Source organism: Pelobates fuscus, chromosome 3 (genome assembly GCF_036172605.1).
Source record: "Pelobates fuscus isolate aPelFus1 chromosome 3, aPelFus1.pri, whole genome shotgun sequence".
Classification (NCBI taxonomy): Eukaryota; Metazoa; Chordata; class Amphibia; order Anura; family Pelobatidae; genus Pelobates; species Pelobates fuscus.
Genome location: NC_086319.1, coordinates 40,091,381 through 40,115,754, shown reverse-complemented (window position 1 = coordinate 40,115,754; position 24,374 = coordinate 40,091,381). Strand labels below are relative to the sequence as shown.

Genomic DNA, 24,374 nt, shown 5'->3' with positions numbered 1-24,374 from the left:
AGAACTTCCAACAAGCATATTGTATCCATCACATTGACTTTGTAATGATGATGTATTCTTCCACAGCCAATTTGGGTTTTTATAGAATAATATTATGTGTAGGAGGAGACGCAAAGACCACAACACACTAAGACACAAGGCAAGGTGTGTGCACACTTGGAATGTGTGACATGTACCATCAGTTGTTGGCCATTTTAACATCAATGGCGCTGTAAGAACTGACTTGGAAATCAAAAAGAATAAATCTGTTTTTTTATGAGAAAAGCCAGGAAATTCGATTGCGTAATATTTTTCTGTGACACAGTAGAACATATGTATGTATATAGGCTGGCCTATTTTGCCAGAAGATCGAAGAATATACATAGTAAACTGTAACCTTTCTGGAAGAAGATGGCTAAGGGCACTGCACATTGTAGAAAGAACAAAAACTGTGGGATTCTAGATAGATAACGCAGTATTGTGTTAGGTGTGGTATTCTACTAATGGGATGTGTTCAGTGATGATTTTGCAGTACACATGCATGGTGGATAGACCAAATACCAATGGTGCCACAAGTAAAATATTGAAGGCCTTCCAAGAGTTGGCAGAAATCTTGCTTTCTCCCTTGAAGCTTAAAAAATATCTCCCATGTCTGTCTAAGCGACATAGATTTCTTTCCCTGGGAGCGTGAGGTTTAACAGGCTCGTCTGCCTGTGGTGTATTGGTCTTCTTCCTATGCAAAGCCTTAACTGGTGCTTGTCTTCAGTATCAACGGTGGAATTTTTGTTCCTTACTTTGCCATGGCACCAGGGGAGGGCTGGCAGCCTTAGGCCTGGGGGGCAAAACCAGTCAAGTGGCCCATTGCGCCACCAAATCAGTTCACCATCCATGCCCACCTTTTTCTGGCTTTATAACTGATATTGATGTTATGCTAATCAGTAGCTCTTTGCCATACCCACTCGTTCACGGCTCTGACTTTCAATGTTGTCAGAGCATAGGCTGAGAATCTCTGAGCCTGTGCTCTGACTCACTAACTGAGCGCTGGAACCACGAGGGAGAGGATATGATCTGACTGCACCTACTGCTGGTGCGCACCAGTGGACCACCAGCGAATCGTTTAAATTAAATATGCTGGTGTACCCAACTTGTGAGCTGTGCTGGCCGCCGGGTGCCTCTGTTGTCATGGCACCCTGCGTGACCGCACAGCTTGCCCACCCCAACGGCTGGCCCTGCTGACACACACTGACGTTACTACTTAGACATCCCTCAATATTAATACAGACATCAGGCACCAATAAACTGTGGAAACAGAGCTGATCCCCCCAAATTTATAAAGGTTTGCTTAGAGGATTTATTGTAAGATTAAATCATGCCTCCTCCTCTCTCTCCCCCATGCGCTGCTCTGTAGGCTGGGAGGAAGTGAAGAGTAATCACAGTCTCCCAGCACAAGGCCACCTGTGGCTGCATGGGGAACAGCTGTTTAATGTAATGCTTGCAGGACGGCCAGCTGCCGCAGAACCTCTTTGTTTCCGTCTCTGCAAAGGGCTCCAGGCACTGCTTGTTGTGAGTGTGAGCCACTGTAAATTAGGGGCAGAGGGCAGAGGGCACTTGCACTGCGGTCAAGACGGGTCTGGGCAGGAGGAGAGTGCAGTGCAATCAGTGAACTCCCCTCCTGTGGGTCACCAGTAGACTGGTGCACCTGCCCAGGATCCGAGCCGGTGCAAGGATTTTTGACGCCCTAGACAAAATATAAATTTGCCGCCCCCCCCATGTGACATCACAATGCCCCACCCATATGATCTGCCATATGAACTAACGCCAGTGCTGCACACAGTGTGTGTTTACATTAAAAAGCCTGCAGGGACCAGCTTTAGACACCACAACCACTTCATTAAGCTATAGTGTCCCTTTAATGTGAGGTAAATTATAGATTAGTGTCACTAATAATATACTAGATTGCCTACTTACAATTAGATGAGGATGATGATGTGCTGCAGTTTGGCTCCACTGGTCTGGTGTAGAACAGGATCTCTGGAGGCTGTTTGCAACTGTGGTCACAAAATTCAATGTTCTGGGAGAATTAGAAGCAGCTCCATTTTTTGGGGGCCTCTTACACAGCTCAAGGTCTGGGCCCCAGGGCCTGACGGTGAGTATGCCCATAAGGCCCACTCATAAGTCCACTTATATGTTCCACCCACCCATGAGTTCGCTCACAGGGAGTGGAGTGTGTAGGGGATGTGTTCTGTGTTATCTAATATGTGTGCTTATGGTATGTAGTGTATAGGGATACCAGTTTGTGCAGGTGATGCAGTGTGTTTGTGTGTAGTGGAAGCAGTGTGTATTTGTGTATAAGGGATGTATTATGTGTTTCTGGTTGTGTGTGAGGGATGCATTGTGTGAATCTGTGTTTGTATGCATAAGGGATGCAAGGTGTGTGTCTGTATGTGTGTGCATTGAGTGTAAGAGATGCATTGTGTTTCTGTGTGTATGTAAGAAAAGCAGTGTGTGTGTGTTTGCATTGTCTGTTTCTGTGTATGTGTGCAAAGGATGCATTGTCTTTGTGTGGGGGTTGCATTGTGTGTGTGTGTGTGTGTGTGTAATGGATGCATTGTGTGTAAGGGAAGCATGTTGTGTTTCTGTGTATGTATAGGGATGCATTGTGTGTGTGTGTGTGTGTGTGTCTGTGTGCGCATAGTGTGAAAGAGCTCCCTGTCTTGCCCCCTGTCCTATAGAGCTGTCCCTTCGAGCTTCTTAACCCTCCTACTTCTTCTTACTCCCCCTTCTTCTTCTTCTTCTTCTTACACCCTTCTTCTTCTTACTCACCCTTCTTCTTACCCCCTTCTTCTTCTTACCCCCTTCTTCTTCTTACTCCCCCTTCTTCTTACCCCCCTCTTCTTCTTACTCCCCCTTCTTCTTCTTATCTCCCCTCCTTCTTACTCCCCCACTTCCCCCCTCTTTTTCTTATCTCCCCTCCTTCTTACTCCCCCCTCTTCTTACTCCCCTTCCCCTCTTCTTCTTACTTCCCCTTCTTCTTCTTACCCCCCTCTTTTTCTTATCTCCCCTCCTTCTTACTCCCCCTCTTTACTCCCCCCCTTCTTTTTCTTATCTCCCCTCCTTCTTACTCCCCCCTCCCCCTCTTCTTATTCCCCCTCCCCCTCTTCTTCCCCCCTTTTTCTTATCTCCCCTCCTTCTTACTCCCCCTCCCTCTCTTCTTACTCCCCCTCCCTCTCTTCTTACTCCCCCTCCCTCTCTTCTTACTCCCCCTCCCTCTCTTCTTACTCCCCCTCCCTCTCTTCTTACTCCCCCTCCCTCTCTTCTTACTCCCCCTCCCTCTCTTCTTACTCCCCCTCTCTTCTTCTTACTCCCCCTCTCTTCTTCTTACTCCCCCTCTCTTCTTCTTACTCCCCCTCTCTTCTTCTTACTCCCCCTCTCTTCTTCTTACTCCCCCTCTCTTCTTCTTACTCCCCCTCTCTTCTTCTTACCCCCCTCTTTTTCTTATCTCCCCTCCTTCTTACTCCCCCTCTTCTTACTCCCCCCCTTCTTACTCCCCCCTCCCCCTCTTCTTATTCCCCCTCCCCCTCTTCTTCCCCCTTTTTCGTATCTCCCCTCCTTCTTACTGCCCCCTCTCCTTACTCCCCCCTCTCCCTACTCCCCCTCCCTCTCTTCTTACCCCCTCCCTCTCTTCTTCTTACTCCCCCGTCCCTCTCTTCTTACCCCCTCCCCTCTTACTCCCCCCTCCCTCTCTTCTTACCCCCTCCCCTCTTCTTACTCCCCCCTCCCTCTCCTTACTTCCCTCTCCTTACTCTCCCCCTCCCCTCTTCTTACTCCCCCCTCTTCTTATTCCCCCCTCCCCTCTTCTTATTCCCCCCTACCCTCTTCTTATCCCCCCCTCTTCTCTTCTTATTCCCCCCCTCTTCTCTTCTTATTCCCCCCCTCTTCTCTTCTTATTCCCCCCTCCCCTCTTCTTATTCCCCCCTCCCCTCTTCTTATTCCCCCCTCCCCTCTTCTTATTCCCCCCTCCCCTCTTCTTATTCCCCCCTCCCCTCTTCTTATTCCCCCCTCCCCTCTTCTTATTCCCCCCCTCCCCTCTTCTTATTCCCCCCCTCCCCTCTTCTTATTCCCCCCCTCCCCTCTTCTTATTCCCCCCCTCCCCTCTTCTTATTCCCCCCCCTCCCCTCTTCTTACCCCCCTCCCCTCTTCTTACCCCCCTCCCCTCTTCTTACCCCCCTCCCCTCTTCTTACCCCCCTCCCCTCTTCTTACCCCCCTCCCCTCTTCTTACCCCCCCTCCCCTCTTATTACCCCCCTCTTCTTATTCCCCCCCTTCTTATCCCCCTCTCCCCTCTTCTTAACCCCCCTCTTCTTATCCTCTCCCCTCTTCTTATTCCCCCCACCCTCTCCCCTCTTCTTATTCACCCCCTCCCTCCCCTCTTCTTATTCACCCCCTCCCTCCCCTCTTCTTACCCCCTCCCCTGTAGCGTGGCCGAGCTGCTTTCCGGTCCGTGGTCCCGGCCGGAGTGATGGGAAGGTGCACGCTCAGTGTGCACTTCCTGTCAGTCCGGCCGGTTACAGGAAACAGAAACTCCACGCGGAACAGGAGTTTCTGTTTCCTGTAACCGGCCGGACTGACAGGAAGTGCACACTCAGTGTGCACCTTCCCATCACTCCGGCCGGGACCACGGACCGGAAAGCAGCTCGGCCACGCTACAGGGGAGGGGAGGGAGGGGAGAAGCTGCTGCAGCCGTCTGAGCGCTCTGCTCAGGCGGCTGCAGCATTTAAAGGGCCGGCCCACCGCGGCCGGTCCTAAAAGAATTTCGGGCGGCCTGGGGGGCAATTGCCTCCCTGCCCCCCGGCCCAGCCCGCCCCTGCATGGCACCGTGCAAGAGGGAGCAGCCTAGTCTTGGGAACCTGGGATTATCCATGCCAGTGGTCCCCGACTCAATAGGTTGTTTTGTGTTTTGATTTAATTTAAATTTATTGTTTGATGGCAATTGATAGTGTTTATGTAAACCTGACACTCTGACGTCTAGTTAAATATTTTTCTTCAATCTTTCTTTAAACAGGCTGCATGGTATATGAAAAGCTAGGAAAGGAGGTTTTCGGAACTCCGGGTCAATTATTAGTTTTTGGATCAACAACTCTTCAAAACACTGGAGGCAAGTATATTGACTTCTTCCTGTAATCAAACTATTGAAATATACAGTATTCCACGTGGGATCAACATATTGAAAATGCAGAGATTATATGCGCCATCAATAAATAAAACGTGTAATAAAATTAAGGGGGTAAAAAAATACATTCTGGTGGAATTTAACTGCTAATTTATAAACCATCCCTCTAATTTGTCGATTTCTGAAAATGCTGCCCAAGGTACCATGTCTGCTTGCATTATAGCAACTGTGGGGAGAGTTGTGGTACATTAATGTCTCCTTCCTTGGTACCACATACTTTAGGTAAATCTTTTAGCTTTAGCTCTGCCCATGGTTGGTATACCCGTACCAATGCACAAGAGCAGAAATCTGGGGTAAGCAGAAGATCTTGTGGGATCCTCGCGTTTTTGTGGGTTACGGTGAGATGCCAAAACTCGCCGATACGGAATGACAAAATGCAATGTGCGCAGTTGCCTGAATGGCTGCCCTTTTGTTACATTGTATCACTAAATGCATTGACCTCAACACAAATTAAAAAGCTATCAGAAAATAACATGGAGATTGTGTTTAAAGTTTAATTGAAACAAGGATGTGTGTTTTTTTTTTTTTTTTTTTTTTTTTTAAATAAAGGTTTTGTCTTTATGAAAAACTGAACTGACAATCCTGCTTTAACATTTAAAGTAAAACCAGGATTGTTCTCTATAGGTGACCTCTATAATTTATTTTGACCTTATTTTTTTCAATTTTATTTTTTTGCCTGTCATGATGTCTGTTCTGTTGTAGCACGCAGAATCTGATTAAAGATGAATGAAGGTAAAGTGTAGAATAAGCAGAAGGAGAGGGGATTAAATGGAGCGAAAGGTGGGTGGAAAGGATGAAAACCAATGCTGAAATGCAGAGGAAGAAAGATGAAGCATAGCCGGAGAAAAGATTTTAACTTTTTTTTTTTTTTTTAGTGTTTTGGAAAATAATAATCATAAAAAAAATGTTCCTCAGAGATGGAGAGGGCATTATTTTTGCTGCATTGTTTTAATGCAGAATCACGAATATAAAGACTATCATTTTTATCTTTATCTTTTTTTTATTAATTTCATTCACTCCTCCATTCTTTAACTTCCTCCATTGTTTCCTCCTGCTCTGGTCCAACATGCTGGAAGTCCGGGCACAATATATTCTCCCATAGCTCATATAAAATGCCTTTCGTATTAACCTTGCTACCATGTAGTATTTACAAACATATGACCACACTGAAGTGTTAATATAACACTCATTTTGTGTTTGGAACACGGATTATAGTTACATATTGTAGCTTTGTTTTTGATTTTTCTTTTGTCTTTTTTTTCTTTTTTCTTTTTTTTTCTTGGTTAAGCCATTTCCTACTGGATGTTGAGCAGGAAATTGCACTTTGGATTATTTTTAATTTTTTTTTGCCCAGATTGATATTTGACTTCCTCATTTTTTTTGTTTCATGGTTAATATCCCATTTTGACTACCCCTACAGTTGGTATATAGAATAAATAAATTCCCACATCCCGTGTACTGTTCTTATTTTTCATCTCACCGATGCAATATCCCCCTGGATTCCACCTCTCTGCCATATACCCACAATTTATTATTCCCTGTAGAATATATTCTACTCAATTCCCACCCTCTGCCATTTCCTCCATGTTCTACCACCATGCCATTTCCTCCAATTTCCACACAAATGCCATTGCCCCAGTTCCTTGGACACAGTCCAGAAACCACTCTGAGTGTAAGAATGTGTTTGGGCTCCACTCCCTCCATCCATTAACTTTGTCACACAATATCCCAATAAGTTGGTGGCCCAAATTAATGGGAAAGTGGCTTCCCATATTCTCTTCCATTGTTGGTGTCCTAGCCTTAGCTAGTTTAGGTAACAGTTCCAGCAATGCTGACCGATTCCATCTATGCGTCCCATTTTAAAGGATACTGCAGATGGCCTGTGGGTTCCATACTCAAAGGGTACATTATTCCACCTGATATATTTCTCAGATTGCCAACTAGCTAACCAGGTAAATCTAATGGCTTACGCTTTTATTATAATTACTGCCTGGATAGTGCTCTGTATTGCTTATTTCAGCTCTGTTAACTGGTGTAACGAACAGCAACGTCAAAGGAACTTGCTGCAAGTGGAGATCAGTGTAGGAGAGTGAGAACTTACCTAGGGCACTACCAGAAATGACCGCTTCCGGGAGCCAGCTATGCACTAAGTTCTAAGACTTTTTTTACAATCCGGTCAACACAAAATCCTGACTGATGCAACAGTCTTTCATTCAAGTTCTAAGCAACGCGGTAATATACCCTAACAAGGAAGGGAGTTGCATACCAACCTACTAAATTTATTATATTTTTATACTAAATAAAATCTGATTATAAAAAAAACTGTATCTTTTAACTTTAGTTTTAGAATATGCATTCCCATCGCAGTTGTTAGTGTGGTATGTTGTGTGGGGGGTTTTTCTTTTTGTTTTTAATTTAAGTAGTGTGTGACATTCTTGGCAATAACCCCAACACTGCATGTTCTCTTCTCTTTTAGCAATGTTGAGCTACCTATTCATAGTGAAGAATGAGTTGCCCATAGTCGTTAAATTCCTTGTAGGGCAAGAAAATTCTGAGTAAGTATGCTCAATTTATGTCCATTGTAATTAATGGCTGTGTTTTTGGTTAGATCGCATGGGATGTCAATGTGACTACATAGCATTTTTTTTAGTTTGCTTTTCTTGTATTACAGTTTGTAAAATATGCAGTCCACTTCAAAATTATTGCCACACTTTTAAGAAGATGAACAACAAAGACTGTGTGAGGTTTACAAATTGAAACACTGGGTCTTTCTCAATACCTCCTCCACAGTCATATTAATGGGAGGGGTACCAAATTAATAATGGCAGCTGTGAATTGTAGCTCCCATTAATTTTAAGGCAAGACACTTTGTATGGGGCTTACTATTCTTAAAGAATATTTAACTATAATAAACACATCATTATGTATCGTTCGTGTGTGTGTGTGTATAATACCTTGTGTTTGTGCAAAATCTCTGACCTGACTGTTTATAGAGGGTTAATTAAGCTACAAGCGTTGCTTCTAATTTTATTAAGAGTCTCTGTAAAAATTTACTAATTTTGTAGTTTTATCATACATTTTAGTGATGAGATTCAGTATATAACCATTATTTAAACAGTGGTTGGTACCGTTTTCAATGCTGGAACATACTGTTATGTCTATAGCTTGCTACTTGAAACAAAGGTAGAAAAATATTGATCACGTATTTACACTGTTTTAAGGGCAAAATGTTTAATTCTTTCACTCCAATCTAGTTCTTAAAGGGACACTATAGTCACCTGAACAACTTTGGCTTAATGAAGCAGTTTTGGTGTATAGAACATGCCCCTGCGGTATCACTGCTCAATCCTCTGCCATTTAGGAGTTAAATCCCTTTGTTTATGAACCCTAGTCACACCTCCCTGCATGTGACTTGCACAGCCTTCCATAAACACTTCCTATAAAGAGAGCCCTATTTAGGCTTTCTTTATTGCAAGTTCTGTTTGTTTAAGATTTTTTTTGTTATCCCCTGCTATGTTAATGGCTTGCTAGACCCTGCAAGAGCCTCCTGTATTTGATTCAAGTTCAATTTAGAGATTGAGATACAATTATTTAAGGTAAATTACATCTGTTTGAAAGTAAAACCCGTTTTTTTTTTTCATGCAGGCTCTGTCAATCATAGCCAGGGGAGGTGTGGCTAGGGCTGCATAAACAGAAACAAAGTGATTTAACTCCTAAATGACAGTGAATTGAGCAGTGAAATTGCAGGGGAATGATCTATACACTAAAACTGCTTTATTTAGCTAAAGTAATTTAGGTGACTATAGTGTTCCTTTAAAATTCCTACATCATAATGGGATTTTATTTTCTTTTAGCGATAGCAGGGCTGCGTAGTGCTACTGGCAATAAAACCAGAACGTTTCATGCTAACAAAGTATTGAAGAACCAGATTGTGATGAGCACATGCATTGCCGTTGATTTATAAAAAAAATATATATATATTCCCAGGTCCCAGCACTCAATGTTCCCGGTCTCTTTCATGCTCCGGTGCAAATAATCTCTGACCAATGTATAATATCCAAGTAGAGAGCACTCGGGAGTCTTGTCATATATCAAAATAAATGCTGCTTTATTGTGCAGAATACAAAATGTCTACGTTTCAGTCAATATAGACTTTTTTTCAAGGTCTTGAAAAAAGTCTATATTGACTGAAACGTCGACATTTTGTATTCTGCACAATAAAAAAAGCATTTATTTTGATATATGACAAGACTCCAGAGTGCTCTCTACTTGGGGATATATATAATACCGTATATACTCGAGTATAAGCCGAGTTTTTCAGCCCATTTTTTGGGCTGAAAAACCCCAACTCGGCTTATACTCGAGTCAAGGTCTGTATTATGGCAATTTGCATTGCCATAATACAGACTGGGGGGAGAGGGGGGCTGGCAGAGCTGTAACTTACCTTTCCTGCAGCTCCTGTCAGCTTCCTCCTCCTCCGCGCCGTCCGTTCAGCACCTCGGTCAGCTCCCAGTGTAAATCTCGCGAGAGCCGCGGATCTCGCGATACTTGCAGTGTGAGCTGATAGAAGGAGCTGCACGGACGGCGCGGAGGAGGAGGAAGCTGACAGGAGCTGCAGAACAGGTAAGGTACAGCTCTGCCAGCCCCCCTCTCCCCCCCCACTGAACTGCCACTGGACCACCAGGGACCAAAAATAAATAAAAATATAAATAAAATAAGAAATAATAATAAAAAATAATAATAAAAAAAAGTGGGTATAAGGACCACTGTGGGGGGGGGGGGGGGTGGGATAAGGACCACTATGGGAGGGAGGGGGTGGGATAAGGACCACTATGGGAGGGAGGGGGGGTATAAGGACCACTATGGGAGGGAGGGGGGGAAGTAAGGACCACTATGGGAGGGAGGGGGGGAAGTAAGGACCACTATGGGAGGGAGGGGGGGAAGTAAGGACCACTATGGGAGGGAGGGGGGGAAGTAAGGACCACTATGGGAGGGAGGGGGGGGAAGTAAGGACCACTAGGGGAGGGGAGGGTAAGGACCACTAGGGGAGGGGTGAGTCAGGACCACTGGGGGAGGGGGGTGAAGGAACACGGGGGTGGGGAGGTAAGGACCACTGAGGGAGGAGGAGGGGAGGTCAGGACATATGGGGGGGGGGGCAAATATCCTTGCACCGGCCCTGCACACACTGCATTCATACACTGCATTCATACACACACTGCACTCATGCACTCGCACACACTGCACTCATGCACTCGCACACACTGCATTCATACACACACACACTGCATTCATACACACGCTGCACTCATACACACACACACGCTGCACTCATACACACACACACACACACGCTGCACTCATACACACACACACACGCTGCACTCATACACACACACGCTGCACTCATACGCACACACGCTGCACTCATACGCACACACGCTGCACTCATACGCACACACTGCATTCATTATACACACACTGTAAATAAATATTCAATTAATATATTTTTTTTAGGATCTAATTTTATTTAGAAATTTACCAGTAGCTGCTGCATTTCCCACCCTAGTCTTATACTCGAGTCAATAAGTTTTCCCAGTTTTTTGGGGAAAAATTAGGGGCCTCGGCTTATATTCGGGTCGGCTTATACTCGAGTATATACGGTGTGTGTGTGTGTGTGTGTGTATATATATATATATATATATATATATATATATATATATATATATATATATATATATATATATATATATATACACACACACATTGGGGATGAAAACACATTTTATAACAGCAGAAGATTATGGAAGACATTTCCTATGAAATTAATGTTTGTTCGTTGGTGTGCATTACTTAACAAATTGGTTTATTTGTTTCCTGCACTCGTCCAACTGAGTGAAAATGTATTCGTACAGTTGTTGCCTCACAACTTGGTATTAACATGAATTGTTTGAGGATTTGCATTGTTTAATTTACAGAACATGCCCACAACTTTAAAGATTTGTGTGTTTTTTTTGTTTTGTTTTGTTTTTTTTTATTGTGAAGCAAACCGCAAATAGGACAAAATCACAGAAGAGGTCAATGTGCATAACTACTCCCCCCCCCCCCCCCCCCCCCCAAAGTCAATACTTTGTAGAGCCACCTTTTGTGGCAATCACGGCTCCAAGTCGCTTTGGATAAGTCTCTATAAGCTTGCCACATCTTACCAGTGGGAGTTTTGCCCATTCCTCCTTACAAAACTGCTCCAGCTCCTTCAAGTTGGATGGTTTGCACTTGTGAACAGCAATCTTTAAGTCTGACCACAGATTTTCTATTGGATTGAGGTCTGGGCTTTGACTAGGCCATTCCAACACATCTACATGTTTCCCCTTAAACCACTCAAGTGTTGCTTTAGCAGTATGTTTGGGGTCGTTGTTCTTCTGGAAGGTGAACCTCCGTCCTAGCCTCAAATCCTGCACAGAGTGGTATAGGTTTTGCTCAAGAATATCCTTGTATTTAGCACCATCCATCTTTCCCTTAACTCTGACCAGTTTCCCAGTCCCGGCTGCTGAAAAACATCCCCACAGCATGATGCTGCCACCACCATGTTTCACTGTGGGGTGCCAGACAGCCATTTTTCTTTGATGGCAGAAAGGTTCAATTTTAGTCTCCTCAGACCAGAGCACCTTCCTCCATACATTTTGTTTTTTGCTGAAAGTAATGGCTTTCTTCTGGCCACTCTGCCATAAAGCCCACCTCTATGGAGCGTACGGCTTATTGTCGTCCTATGTACAGATACTCCAGTCTCTGCTGTGGAACTCTGCAGCTCCTCCCAGGGTTACCTTAGGTCTCTGTGCTGCCTCTCTGATTAATGCCCTCCTTGCCCTGTCCGTGAGTTTTGGTGGGTGGCCGTCTCTTGGCAGGTTTGCTGTTGTGCCATGTTCTTTCCATTTGGTTATGATAGATTTGATGGTGCTCCTGGGGATCATCAAAGATTTGGACGTTTTTTTTTTTATAACCTAACCCTGACTTTTACTTCTCAACAACATTGTCCCTTACTTGTTTGGAGAGTTCCTTGGTCTTCATGACAGTGTTTGGTTAGTGGTGCTTAGGTGTTGCAGCCTCTGGGGCCTTTCAAAAAAGGTGTGTGTGTGTGTGTGTGTGTGTGTGTGTATGTAATGACAGATCATGTGACACTTAGATTGCACACAGGTAGACAACATTTCACTAATTATGGACTTCTGAAGGTAATTGGTTGCACCAGAGCTTTTTATGGGTTTCATGACAAGGGGGTGAATACATACGCACATGCCAATTTTCCGTTTTCAATTTCTAAAAAAATAGTTTTTTGTATATTTTTCTAATTTCACTTCATCAACTTAGGTTATTGTGTTCTGATCCATCACATAAAATTCAGATTAATACAACCTTGAACTGAAAGGCTGTAATGTAACAAAATAGGTAAAGGCAAGGGGGGTGAATACTCTTGCAAGGCACTGTGTATTGGTGAATATGGCAGTCCTACTTTCAATACTGTGTGGTTTTCATAGCGTGATTTTACTTTAATATCTTTGCAGGGAATGGTATCTCGATGGGCGCTTTCTCGTCGTCATTGTAACAATCCTTATAATTTTTCCATTGTGTCTTTTGAAGAATTTAGGTATGAATATATCATTTACAATTTACTGTCATGTGTTCTGTTAAATGTTAACGGATTGAAGCATTTGTCTCTGATTTTATTTTTTTATTTTGTATTGAAAATGTTTAATCATACTACCTTCCCGGATTAAGGATTGGCATGCAATAAAAAAAAAAGAAAAGAAAAAACTCAAATCAACCTTCAGTTATTGCTGCTAAATTACCTTGATTCTCAAACGTTTTTGGATATTCCAAAACCTCATTAATCTTAAGCCATTTTATCTACTTTTTCACTCTTATTCCGTTCCAGCTAAACATCTCCCCCTGCTGGTCAGTTGTGAGCAGCACTTTAGATACATGCCAATGTTCACCATTTAGGTTCCATTGCTAAAATCTTTGTATTGCTAGAAGTTATTACGGTTCAGTGACACCTTTTATGATATATTATTCTAAAACTTACAATCAGAAATGTTTGCAATATAAAAAAAAAATTATACTTTTTTTTTTTTTTTTTTTTTCCTTTTTCTTTAATCCTAAACTAATGTGAATTCTTCTAACACTCACAGGTTATTTGGGCTACACCAGTGGATTTTCGCTGTGTTGCATGTTTTTTTTCCTTGTCGTGGTAAGTTTTACAGCACTTGCGTCAGCTGATCAGCTGTCATGTTAACCAGTGTTTTCGGAATCTTTTTTTATTTTATTTTTTCCAATTATTTATTTTGCCCTCTTGCTGACATTTTATTCTAAAATTACATTTAGAATGACATTTACCATATGCTTGTGTTAACTGTGATTTCATTTTGGGCTACAGGTGATCTACAACAAATTTAAAATAGAATGTCCATTTCTTCACACAAATGGAACGTTGGATTCTGCAACTGAAAAATGTAAACCGGAATATTACACGTTCAACTCGAAGGTATTCCATGTAATCAATAATTCTTCTGATTAACTTATGAATAATCAAAAATGAAATGCTTTTTTATTTTTATTCCCCACAATTACCAGTTACTGATGCATGATGTTGAAACTGCATATATGTATTTTAAAGGGTTTGTTTACCAGTCTAGAGTCGTATATGATGCCTCATTAAATGTTTTGTTTTTGTTTTTTTTTGCCCCATGCATAATGATTTATGACTAGTGGAGCATGAAGTACTGTGAGATGGCAAAAATTGCTGTGTAAGAGTAGTATGCAATCCTATGCAGTATTCGATTTGGGGACCCTTGAATTAAATACGGTAGTTACCATGAGACTGTGGTATTTGAAACTGTTACCATCTTTATTGTGTATAAGGAGATATCCCTTCTAGAACTCAGGACCTTTTAGCCTACACAAGAAGGAAAGAGTGCCTGGATTAAATCTGGCTTTGAAATTTGTGTAAGGAAGCCAATCCAACTTTTTTGTTTTATTTTTTTTTAATTTTTTTTATTTATTTTTTTAGAAATTTCTAGAAATTCAAAAGGCCCCCCCTCCAATTAAAGGACTACTACTTCAACATGAGACAGCCACTTTAAGAGAGTTCTGTATAATTTAAAACCCCAGTCTACGGTGCGGCTAAGCACTAAACCGTTTTGTTAGAGGTGCCCATATAAAATACTTTACACCCATATTGTGAATTTGCCAGACCATTTTATAGGAAAATGTAGATTTAGTTTGAAAAATATCATATTAAAACCTTGAATTGTAGAGCGACTTGATTGGTATGGGGATTTCAGACTCTTGTATCCAACATCCCTCTTCCTTCATAGTGTATCATAGCGGTCAACGTTGAAACACTCTATCTTCGCATTTTGTCTGTCTGTACTTTTTGATTTCTCACTGTCTCTTTCAGATGAAGTAAAACTCATTACGTGTTTTTTTAACAAATGAGTTTCACTTTGGCGTTTAAAATGAACGGCATTTATTTTGTTTATCTGATGTCACATTTGAATGTATTTCTTTTCTTTCACAGACAGTTTATGCATTGCCAACGCTAGCATTTGCATTTGTGTGTCACCCGTCCGTCCTTCCTATATACAGCGAACTTAGAGAGTAAGAACACTTCTAGTCTAATTAAACACCGGTTATTTATTTGTGGAATAATTAGTGTGATGCTAGCTGTGGACACTGATTTGAACTTAATAATTAACCTGAATCCTTTTTTTTTCAATATATTCAATAATATATAAATGTTACTTTTTATTTTTAAACATAATTTGTATACAAGTAATTGGTATACAATTTTATACATGACACAAGTTTGTTTAAAAAAAATATATATATATTAAAATATAGCTGTCAATGGCCGATGCTGACTGCTTTTAAGGCACCTTAAAATCAAGTGACACTTTAAAGTATTTTAACATAGATCTATTTTGTGTTGCATTTTGTTTGAATGACAAATATTTTATTCTGTAGTGGAGTTCCACAGGATTTCTGGTTTTGGTTAGTAAAGAACAATAGATTTATAGGGAGACAGTTTAATAAAGTATAATCAGTTAATCCGTGTTTTAGTGATTATATTTTTTTAACAGATAATGTAATTTGCCAAAATAAACATGGCATTATTTGTAATAATTCATGGAGTTAATCTATTTATTAATTTTTAGCCGCTCCCAGAAAAAAATGCAGTTGGTGTCCCATATCTCCTTCTTCGCTATGTTTGTTATGTATCTGTTGACTGCAGTATTTGGTTATCTGACGTTTTTTAGTAAGTATACAAAAACCAAAAATAATTCTGTAATCTTTTTGGGGGGGGATATATAATTTTATTTTTTTTTTGTTCCCACAAAGGCAATTTTTAAAAAAAAAATTATTTTATATTCTGAAATAATTTTAATACATGAGTTTCATATAATTAAAAGTGATATTTGTACGATACAGTATACAAAGACTGAAAAGCTACAGCCTACTTTTTGAAAAAAACAAACCTTTAACATATCATTTTGTGATGGCCTTTTACCAGAACTTTGCATTATTTTTTTAAGTATTTTTCTTCTTTTATTATTCTAATGGTCACTGTGTAAAAAAGAGTTTTATGCTAATCCATTTCTTGATTGCTTAAATATGATTTTGTTGTATTGACTTTTTAGTACTTTGATTTGCAGAATGAGTTGGTATAGACTGTTTAGGGTAAAGCGCAACATGACTTGCCTACATAAACTGCGTATTTTGCTTATTAAAATGCTATTATTACTTGTGTTTTAAAAAAAATAAAAAATAAATACAAACTGAATTCAGACTAAATAGGGTCTGAAACTTTTGCTTGAGTACACCAGCATTAGAATAAAGACCGCAGTACAACTTAACAATCAGACATGGACAAACTGCAACTTAAACAAACTAATCCCTTTTGCAAAATGGTATATAATCTGTATGCAGGCAGGTTTGCTTAACACAGCTCCGTCTACTAAACAATCTACAAAACACATTTATGATGTTGCAAATCCAACACTATTGGCCAGTCGGTGGGCCTGTCCCTTGATCTGTAACTTGGGTTGTGTCATTTTGAAGCGCATAAAACACAATTCACTAATGGTGAACTGATCAACTGTTTGAAGTAAAGAGAGTTACCTTGTAGTAGTTAAACCACCAAACATGAGTAACGTTCATTGTGTACTTAAAGGGACACTATAGACACCAAAACAACTTTAGCTTAATTAATCAGTTTTGGTGTATAGATCATGCCCTTACAGTCTAACTGCTCAGTTATCTGCCATTTAGGATTTATTTATTTTGTATTTTTTTTTTTTAATTTTACAAGCTTGGAGCTTATCTCACTGGTTTTTATTTATTTATCTTTTAGTTTTATTTTATTTTATATTCACTTTAAAAAAAAATACAATATATATTTTAATTTGTTTTATTTATTTATATATAATATAAAATATATATTTTTTTTATCACAGGCAACGTGCAGTCTGAGCTGCTTCACACGTATGAAGATAAAAAGGATATTCTAATCCTGACGGTGCGCTTGGCTGTGATTGTTGCAGTTATACTTACAGTACCGGTGTTGTTTTTCACTGTAAGTAGAATAAATTCGATGATGCATACTGTTAATTATTTCATTATGGAGTAAAGGAAGTGGTCGTCAATTTTTATCCACATATACATACGCGTTATGTATGGCTTTGTAGGGAGTACGTAAAAGTTAAGCTTTGGGATGATGTCGGCATTTATGAACACATTTACTCTAATGTACTTTCACTGTTGAGAGAAACTATGCTGCAACCGATGAGAACTTAAGGTGGCTGCCCCATAGAGCAAGAGTAAGGAAGGCCGGCTAGTAGGTTATTGATGAATTACTAGTGATGTCAATAATCAGAAATGTATGAATTTTGGAAATATTGTGTAAGTGCTTGTGGCAAAATAAAGCATGAGATAGAGGTCAAGATTGAAGTCATACGTGATCTTTAGGTAGGGAGAAATGCCAAATCAGTCACCAGACATCCCAACGTGCAAAAACTAATTTCAGGGAGGTGGCTTCACCAGTTACTGTGCCCACCCCAATCTTTGGAGGAACTCTGATAGTAGGTTGTATTGGGGCGATAGGGGTTGTAGTGGAGGCTATGGACTATAAGTGGGGGGGTTAAGGAAATGTGGTGTGGAGTAAGGGCGGTAGTAGGAAGGTTGGGGACTAAAGTAGGTCGGATGGCTGCAATAAGGGGAAAGGGGCTGCAGTCAGGGTATGATGTGTAAAATGGGGGGTTGTGGCTCGAGTTATTGATAAGGGCAGCAAGCGGAGGGATGTGGCGAAACCAACCTCGCCACTGTGCACTGGAGAAGCCTGGTTGCTCGCCTGCTCCCTTTCTTTTTTCCTGCAGAAAGGCTGGTTTGTGCCTTTCTGCGGACTGTTAAAGCCATGCTACCACAGATAGCTATGCCAAGGAGCCCAGCTGTATACTGAAAGACTGTATGAAAGACTTTGGCTCCATGGCGATTGAACTGTATGTATGTGATCTGAGCGCCATCCGGTAATAACGTGCGCTCAGATCTAAGCTATCTGGGGATAGGTAGAATGTCTGTATTTTATGTAATTAATGTAACCTTGTGTATTTTATTGTATTTTATGTCTTTTATTGTCCTTTGTCTGCCATGTGGCTAATGGAGTTTTGCCTCTGTCCTTGGAGAAAATTGGATTACTTCTCAATTATCTCCAGGATAGAAGACTCTGTGGAACTGGTTTTGGGCAGAAAAGCCATGCTTCATTTGGTCACAAAGGGCTTCGATCTATCTTTTGAACAAATGGACCAATTTGGATGATTTTGACATATGTTTCTATTTGGAGTATGCTGCTTATGAAAATGTATGTGATCTGTTTGTGACATGTATATTTTAGAAGTTATAAATATTGTGTAAAAACTGTATTCCTCTGCCTGTGGTAATGAGATTACCCATTGTGTTCAGTAATCATATCACAGGCAGAGGGGAGGATTTTGTGTGGGAGTGTCTGTGTGTATTGTACGGATTGATTGGTTGTTCTGTAATACCCTGTGGGCTGTACTGTGGTTGTGGATTGGGAATAAGAGACTGTATGTGCCAGGACAGTCAGATTCTGCTTATCCCTCAAAACGAAGTGTCGTCTCGTTATTGGGGGAATTGGATTGTATGCTGACTGCCAGGAGTCTAACCCTTTCATATGGTTTTCCTGTTCGGCTGCTTCCTGTGTTCGTGTGTTTCCTATTCGGGAGTTGGTGACTTCGTGCAGTTTGCAGTTCGGGAGATTGGTGATTGCATTAGCTGCTTGTCTATCTGGAAGGGGATTATCACCTAAACGGTTTTCAACCTCTGGTGAGCAAAACGGTCCGTTACAATTGGTGGCAAGCGACGGGATCATTCCCACAGCCCAGAAGGACAGCTACAAGGTAACACTATTCCCTAGATTTACAAATTGAGGGCAACGTTGGTACCTGTACAGCGACCCTATCTACAAAAGGAACCAACTTCAGCAGAGCAAGCATGGCGTCTGACTACACTCAGGAGGAGTTTGACAGAGAGGGTAATGAGGTGTTGTCTGTCTATGGACCCAACCACCTGGAGAGAGCCGTGCAGCTCGCCAGGAAACTAGTAGGAGAGTAACTGCAATTCCTAGCAGATTTGGCCAAAAAGGAGTTACAGGGAGCTGAAGGTGTCGTCCTTCCTCGCAAGCGGCAGTGTGTACCCCAGGGAGCAGAAGGTGCTGTCCTTCCTCCCCAGCGGCAGTGTGAGTCCCAGGGAGCTGAAGGTGCCGTCCTTCCTCCCCAGCGGCAGTGTGTACCCCAGGGAGCAAAAGGTGCCGTCCTTCCTCCCCAGCGGCAGTGTGTACCCCAGGGAGCAAAAGGTGCCATCCTTCCTCCCCAGCGGCAGTGTGTACCCCAGGGAGCAGAAGGTACCGTCCTTCCTCCCCAGCAGCAGTGTGTACCCCAGGGAGCAGAAGGTGCCGTCCTTCCTCCCCAGCGGCAGTGTGAGTCCCAGGGAGCCAAAGGTGTCGTCCTTCCTCCCCAGCGGCAATGTGTACCCCAGGGAGCTGAAGGTGCCGTCCTTCCTCCCCAGCGGCAGTGTGTACCCCAGGGAGCAGAAGGTGCTGTCCTTCCTCCCCAGCGGCAGTGTGAGTCCCAGGGAGCTGAAGGTACCGTCCTTCCTCCCCAGCGGCAGTGTGTATCCCAGGGAGCTGAAGGTGCCGTCCTTCCTCCCCAGCAGCAGTGTGTATCCCAGGGAGCGGAAGGTGCCGTCCTTCCTCCCCAGCGGCAGTGTGTATCCCAGGGAGCGGAAGGTGCCGTCCTTCCTCTCTAGCGGCAGTGTGTATCCCAGGGAGCGGAAGGTGCCGTCCTTCCTCTCCAGCGGCAGTGTGTATCCCAGGGAGCGGAAGGTGCCGTCCTTCCTCCCCAGCAGCAGTGTGTATCCCAGGGAGCCGAAGGTGCCGTCCTTCCTCCCCAGCGGCAGTGTGTATCCCAGGGAGCCGAAGGTGCCGTCCTTCCTCCCCAGCGGCAGTGTGTATCCCAGGGAGCCAAAGGTGCCGTCCTTCCTCCCCAGCGGCAGTGTGTATCCCAGGGAGCCGAAGGTGCCGTCCTTCCTCCCCAGCGGCAGTGTGTATCCCAGGGAGCAGAGACCATCGGTCTCGCACCCCTGCCACGGGACAAAATATTGAAAGGGGAGACAGTCGGTCCCCCCCTTCACCAGCAGAGAGTGTGTCAGGGAGAGGAGCCTGCTATCTCCTCTCCCCAGCGGCTGAAAGGGATCCAGGGAGAGAAGTCGGTGACCACCTCTCCCCAGCGGCAGCTTATTTCCCAAAGGGGAGACCCTAGTCTCCCAGATGGGGCAGATGAGGCAGTCAGTCTCGCCCCCCCCAGCAGGACGAAATATTAAAAGGGGAGACCGCCTGTCGTGCCCTCCAGCAGCAGTACTGGGTCAAGGAGGGAGCGCTCCAGCCCCCGGCCGGAATGAAGGCAAGCACCTGCTGTCCACAGACTCGTGCTCTCATAGTCGAGGCCGGGTCTACCCTCTGTTGGGCGCCATGGGGAGCTCGGGTGTTCTGCCGCCGCCTGCGACGGTCGGGCTTCCGGCGGTGTGGTTGGTGCCGTGGAGGTGTCCTCCGGGAGGCCTTCAACCCAGGAAGGATTGCAGGGCGTGCTGTGACTTCAGCCTTGCGTGGTTTGCCCGACGCGGGTCTATTCCAGCTCCACGCCTCGTCCCTCCTTACTGTTCCCACCGGGTCAGGTGGGTCCCATCTGCAGCATTGCATCAGTCACTATCAGAGCCTTTGAAAGAGCTTGTCTAGCCTCTCAGCGTACTGCTCCTCAGTGTAACATCGTTGGCTGCTTTGATGGGCCGATGCGGGCTCCTGCCACTGAGTCACGGCCACCATCTTGAGTGGCCCACTGGCCGCTTTGTTCGTGCTGCGGTGTATAGCCGGGGCTTGTGATGTCATTTGCCCTGGTTTGGTGGGGACCGGGATGACCCCCACCGGTCCAAAGGGGGGGAACGGGGACCAATGTCGAGGTTGTAGCTTAGTATGGCCACAGGAGAGCGGCCGTCTCCCCTGTGGTCCGTTTGTTTCAGTGAGTGGTAGGCCTTGCTGCTAGGCTCTGGTGTCTGCGGTCGGAGCTGCATGCTTCGCGTACCATTAGGTGCCGCTTCAGGTGCTAGTTATCCTCCTCAGTCTGGTAGGCTGTTCCGGGCTTGGTAGGTCGCCGTGAGGGCTCTGATTATGCCCCTTGCCACCGGAGCATGCAGCATGTGCGTCCGGCCATCTTGACGGTCAGGCCCCGCCCCCTAAAGATAATATTTTAAGCTGTTGCTGTGTTTCCCAAAAAGTTCAATCACTGGTAGTTTTTATTGCAAGACTTTAAAAAAATTTATACAAAAGGTGTTCTGCGTGCGTCATAGTTAAAAGAACACTCCATTGCCAAAATACAGAAATTCAAATCAAAATTTACACAAAGCACTCCAGCAAGCTACAGTGCTCTAGATATTCTGAGTGTTCCTTTAAATCACACGATTTTTTTTACTTTTATCTTTTTTTTTTTTTTTTTTTTTTACTCAACTGTGAAAACACATTTGCAACATCAAAATAGCAGAATCCAAAACAGTCTGTAATTTGACTCTTTCCTATGTGGCAATTAAGATCTAAATGTTATAACTTCAGTAAACACAAACTCTTTCATTCTCTCACTTTGAACTTTTTGTCCTTTAAAATACCGTATATATAAAAATACTTAATATTTGTTGTGTTTGTTTTTTTTTTTGGTTTGTTTTTAATTCCTAGGTTCGTTCTTCTTTATTTGAGATGGCACGGAAGACAAAGTACAACCTTTTGCAGCATCTAGTAGTAACAATAGTGCTACTAATTGTAATTAATTTGCTGGTCATCTTTATACCATCGATAAAGGATATCTTTGCTGTAGTGGGTAAGGAATTTTTATTGCTGCTTTAATTTGAATACTGTAGATTTTATTATATTGGTTATTATTGGTTTCTTCGTAATGCTTAAACAACGTGGATGCTTTTAACGTTTTTTTTTTTGTTTTTTTTTATTATTTTGGTCAGTGGTCTACAAAAACAGAATATTAATGATTTAATATTTTATAGGTGTAACCTCCGCCAATATGCTGATATTCATTCTACCGTCATCGTTGTATTTAAAACTTACAAAAGGCACAGAGGGCCTATTCAAAGAAAGGTTGTGGGTAAGTTTAATCTATTTAGTATTACTCAGAAATGACCCAATATCAAGCTTTATCTTCATTTGTTTTCACATCTGAACAGATTTTAAATATATTTTAAAATTAGATCAGCATATTTTTTTTTTTTGTTTTTTCACCATCTGTTTGTTTTAGGTAGTTTAGAGGAACAAAGCTAAAGAAATAACATCAGTAATTCTTAACTCCTGGGTTTGTACAAAAAATCGAGCCTTCCCCCTCTGTTTTACAGAAAATCATGTTCACCCAGGCCCTGGGCAACTACCTGCAAATAAGTCTCTTGTAACAGAATTGCCTTCATAATGCAAAGCATATATATCATATTTAATATTGTATTCTTTTGTTTTCATCAACAAATTTACAATATGTGTGTGTTTTTATATGTGTATATTTTATTTTTTTTGTCTTTTGCAGGCGGGCGCCTTCCTGGCATTAGGAGTATTGTTTTCCTTAATAAGCATTCCTCTTGTCATCTACGATTGGGTGAATTAAGATCCCTTACAGGGTAAAGATTGAACAGCTTCAGGCTGCGTAAACTCAACGAAAACACAACTTTTTATTTTTTTTTAACGAAGAGAAAAGAAACCTCGCCTTTCTCTTTTCCATTTTAATTTGACCCATTTCAGTGTTATTGTTTTTATTTTTCCCATGCCAAATTTTATTTTCTGGGATATGGAGATTGTTTCACTTCTACCTACCACGAGTATCCTATGACTAATTGGAAGATAAGAGAACATAGAAATGTGTTCTGTAGAATAGTTGTGGTCCTACATTTTCTATGAACCTACATTTAAAATTGATAGCTTCACAATGAGTTTTTAACTATGCTTTTTTTTTTTTTTTTAGCTTTTTTTTTTTTTAATTTTAAAGTTAGTCTTCTAATTCACTTGCAGGGCTGCCATCTGAACATTTTATGAATTTATTGCGTATTGACTGGTGGGCTCCCACTGGCTTGACAAACACTCCCACCAAGATACAAACTCACAGACATACCACATACACGCAAGCATACTCACTGCCAGCCACTGGCCAGACTCCTTACTGGAGAACTGGCCTTACCTCCACTGATGGCTTTACTCAACCAAAAATTACTTGTGAGTGAATAATTTTTTAGAGTCTTGGTTCTCCACACTAAATGCTCCACCCATGGTATAGATTTTAAAGATCTAACCACTGGAATAGTTTTTAGTAATATCAAAGTTCGAGATTGTGGTGGTCCTTGACTAGAGCGTTGGCACTGACACTTATTTGGGAACCAAAATATAAAGTTATTTTACAATTCGAAAGCCTTGTAATAATGATAATAATAATAATTTTTAAATTGTATTGAAATGTCCTGGAATTTTTCTTTTAAATAACTTTTTTTTCTGTTTTTTTATACGCTTACGTTTTGTATGGCCAGTAAGACGCATTAAATAACACCATGCATCCAAAACAAACAAAAAAAAACAGCTTGTTAATGCTACAGATCTCTTGTCTGCAGCCTTGGCAAGCCTGCCCCTTTTTTCTGTGGCTGTTCTATCACAGACTTCTCAGTGCAGCTCAATGAGAAGTCTTTGCAAGGAAGGTGTTCTGCGCAAGTGCCTATCTCATGATTTAGCTTCTCTGACCTAGACAACCACGAGAGCAACTGGACTGGTTGTCTGTTTGACCGCAAGGGGGGGGGGGGTGTAACAAGGTTAATTTAGTAAAGTGCCAATTTCGATTGAAATCTGCACTTTTTGTAAAATCAAATAAATACACATGCTTACCTTCATAAGCTCACAGAGAAGCACAAAATAACACATCTCTTCAAAACTAATTAGGCAAATATCCTCTTCATTTATATTGTTAGAATGTTGGTAATACACTGAATAGCAGTGATTGTGAATGTGTTAGTACAGTCTAGATATCTCTGTGTAGACATATTAAAGATCTTTGTTTTTAAATTATTCAAGTTTACTTGAATCGTGGAATTTACTTGAATTTGGGTACAATTCTTACTATATACACTCTAGGACAGAATAGGCAACCTTCGGCACTCCAGATGTTTTGGACTACACCTTCCATGATGCTTTGCCAGCATTATGGGTGTAAGAGCATTATGGGGGATGTAGTCCACAACATCTGGAGTGCCGAAGGTTGCCTATCCATGCGTCTAGGAAATGTCTATTGGGGAGGGGGGGAGGAGGAGTAGTTATAGAATTGTTGCAGTAAATACATTGTAAATCAAAATAACTTTAGAATTATTTGTAACCAAAATTGCTCTGGTATCTTCTAAAGAAGTGGCATCAATCGGTTTCACTTTGTGTATTTAATTACAGCAAAATCCTTTTTTTAAGAAGAATTTCAGTTGTGTTCAAATTCTGTTAGTTGGATATACTTCTGTATGGGGTAAAAAAAAATTTAAAA

General features: G+C 42.1%; 1 protein-coding gene across 1 annotated transcript in view; it reads left to right on the top strand.

The window, feature by feature from the left end:
- The window catches only part of SLC38A1 (solute carrier family 38 member 1), a 52,100-nt gene extending 29,562 nt beyond the window's left edge, over nt 1–22,538 (top strand). Inside the window, exons 6-16 of the mRNA XM_063445114.1 lie at nt 5,041–5,133; nt 7,685–7,763; nt 12,762–12,844; nt 13,389–13,447; nt 13,634–13,741; nt 14,777–14,856; nt 15,414–15,514; nt 16,713–16,831; nt 21,551–21,692; nt 21,874–21,971; nt 22,398–22,538. Coding sequence (XP_063301184.1) covers nt 5,041–5,133; nt 7,685–7,763; nt 12,762–12,844; nt 13,389–13,447; nt 13,634–13,741; nt 14,777–14,856; nt 15,414–15,514; nt 16,713–16,831; nt 21,551–21,692; nt 21,874–21,971; nt 22,398–22,475 — 1,040 coding nt within the window. The 3' untranslated portion in view covers nt 22,476–22,538. The remainder of the gene's footprint in view (nt 1–5,040; nt 5,134–7,684; nt 7,764–12,761; nt 12,845–13,388; nt 13,448–13,633; nt 13,742–14,776; nt 14,857–15,413; nt 15,515–16,712; nt 16,832–21,550; nt 21,693–21,873; nt 21,972–22,397) is intronic.
- The last annotated feature ends 1,836 nt before the right edge of the window (nt 22,539–24,374 follow it).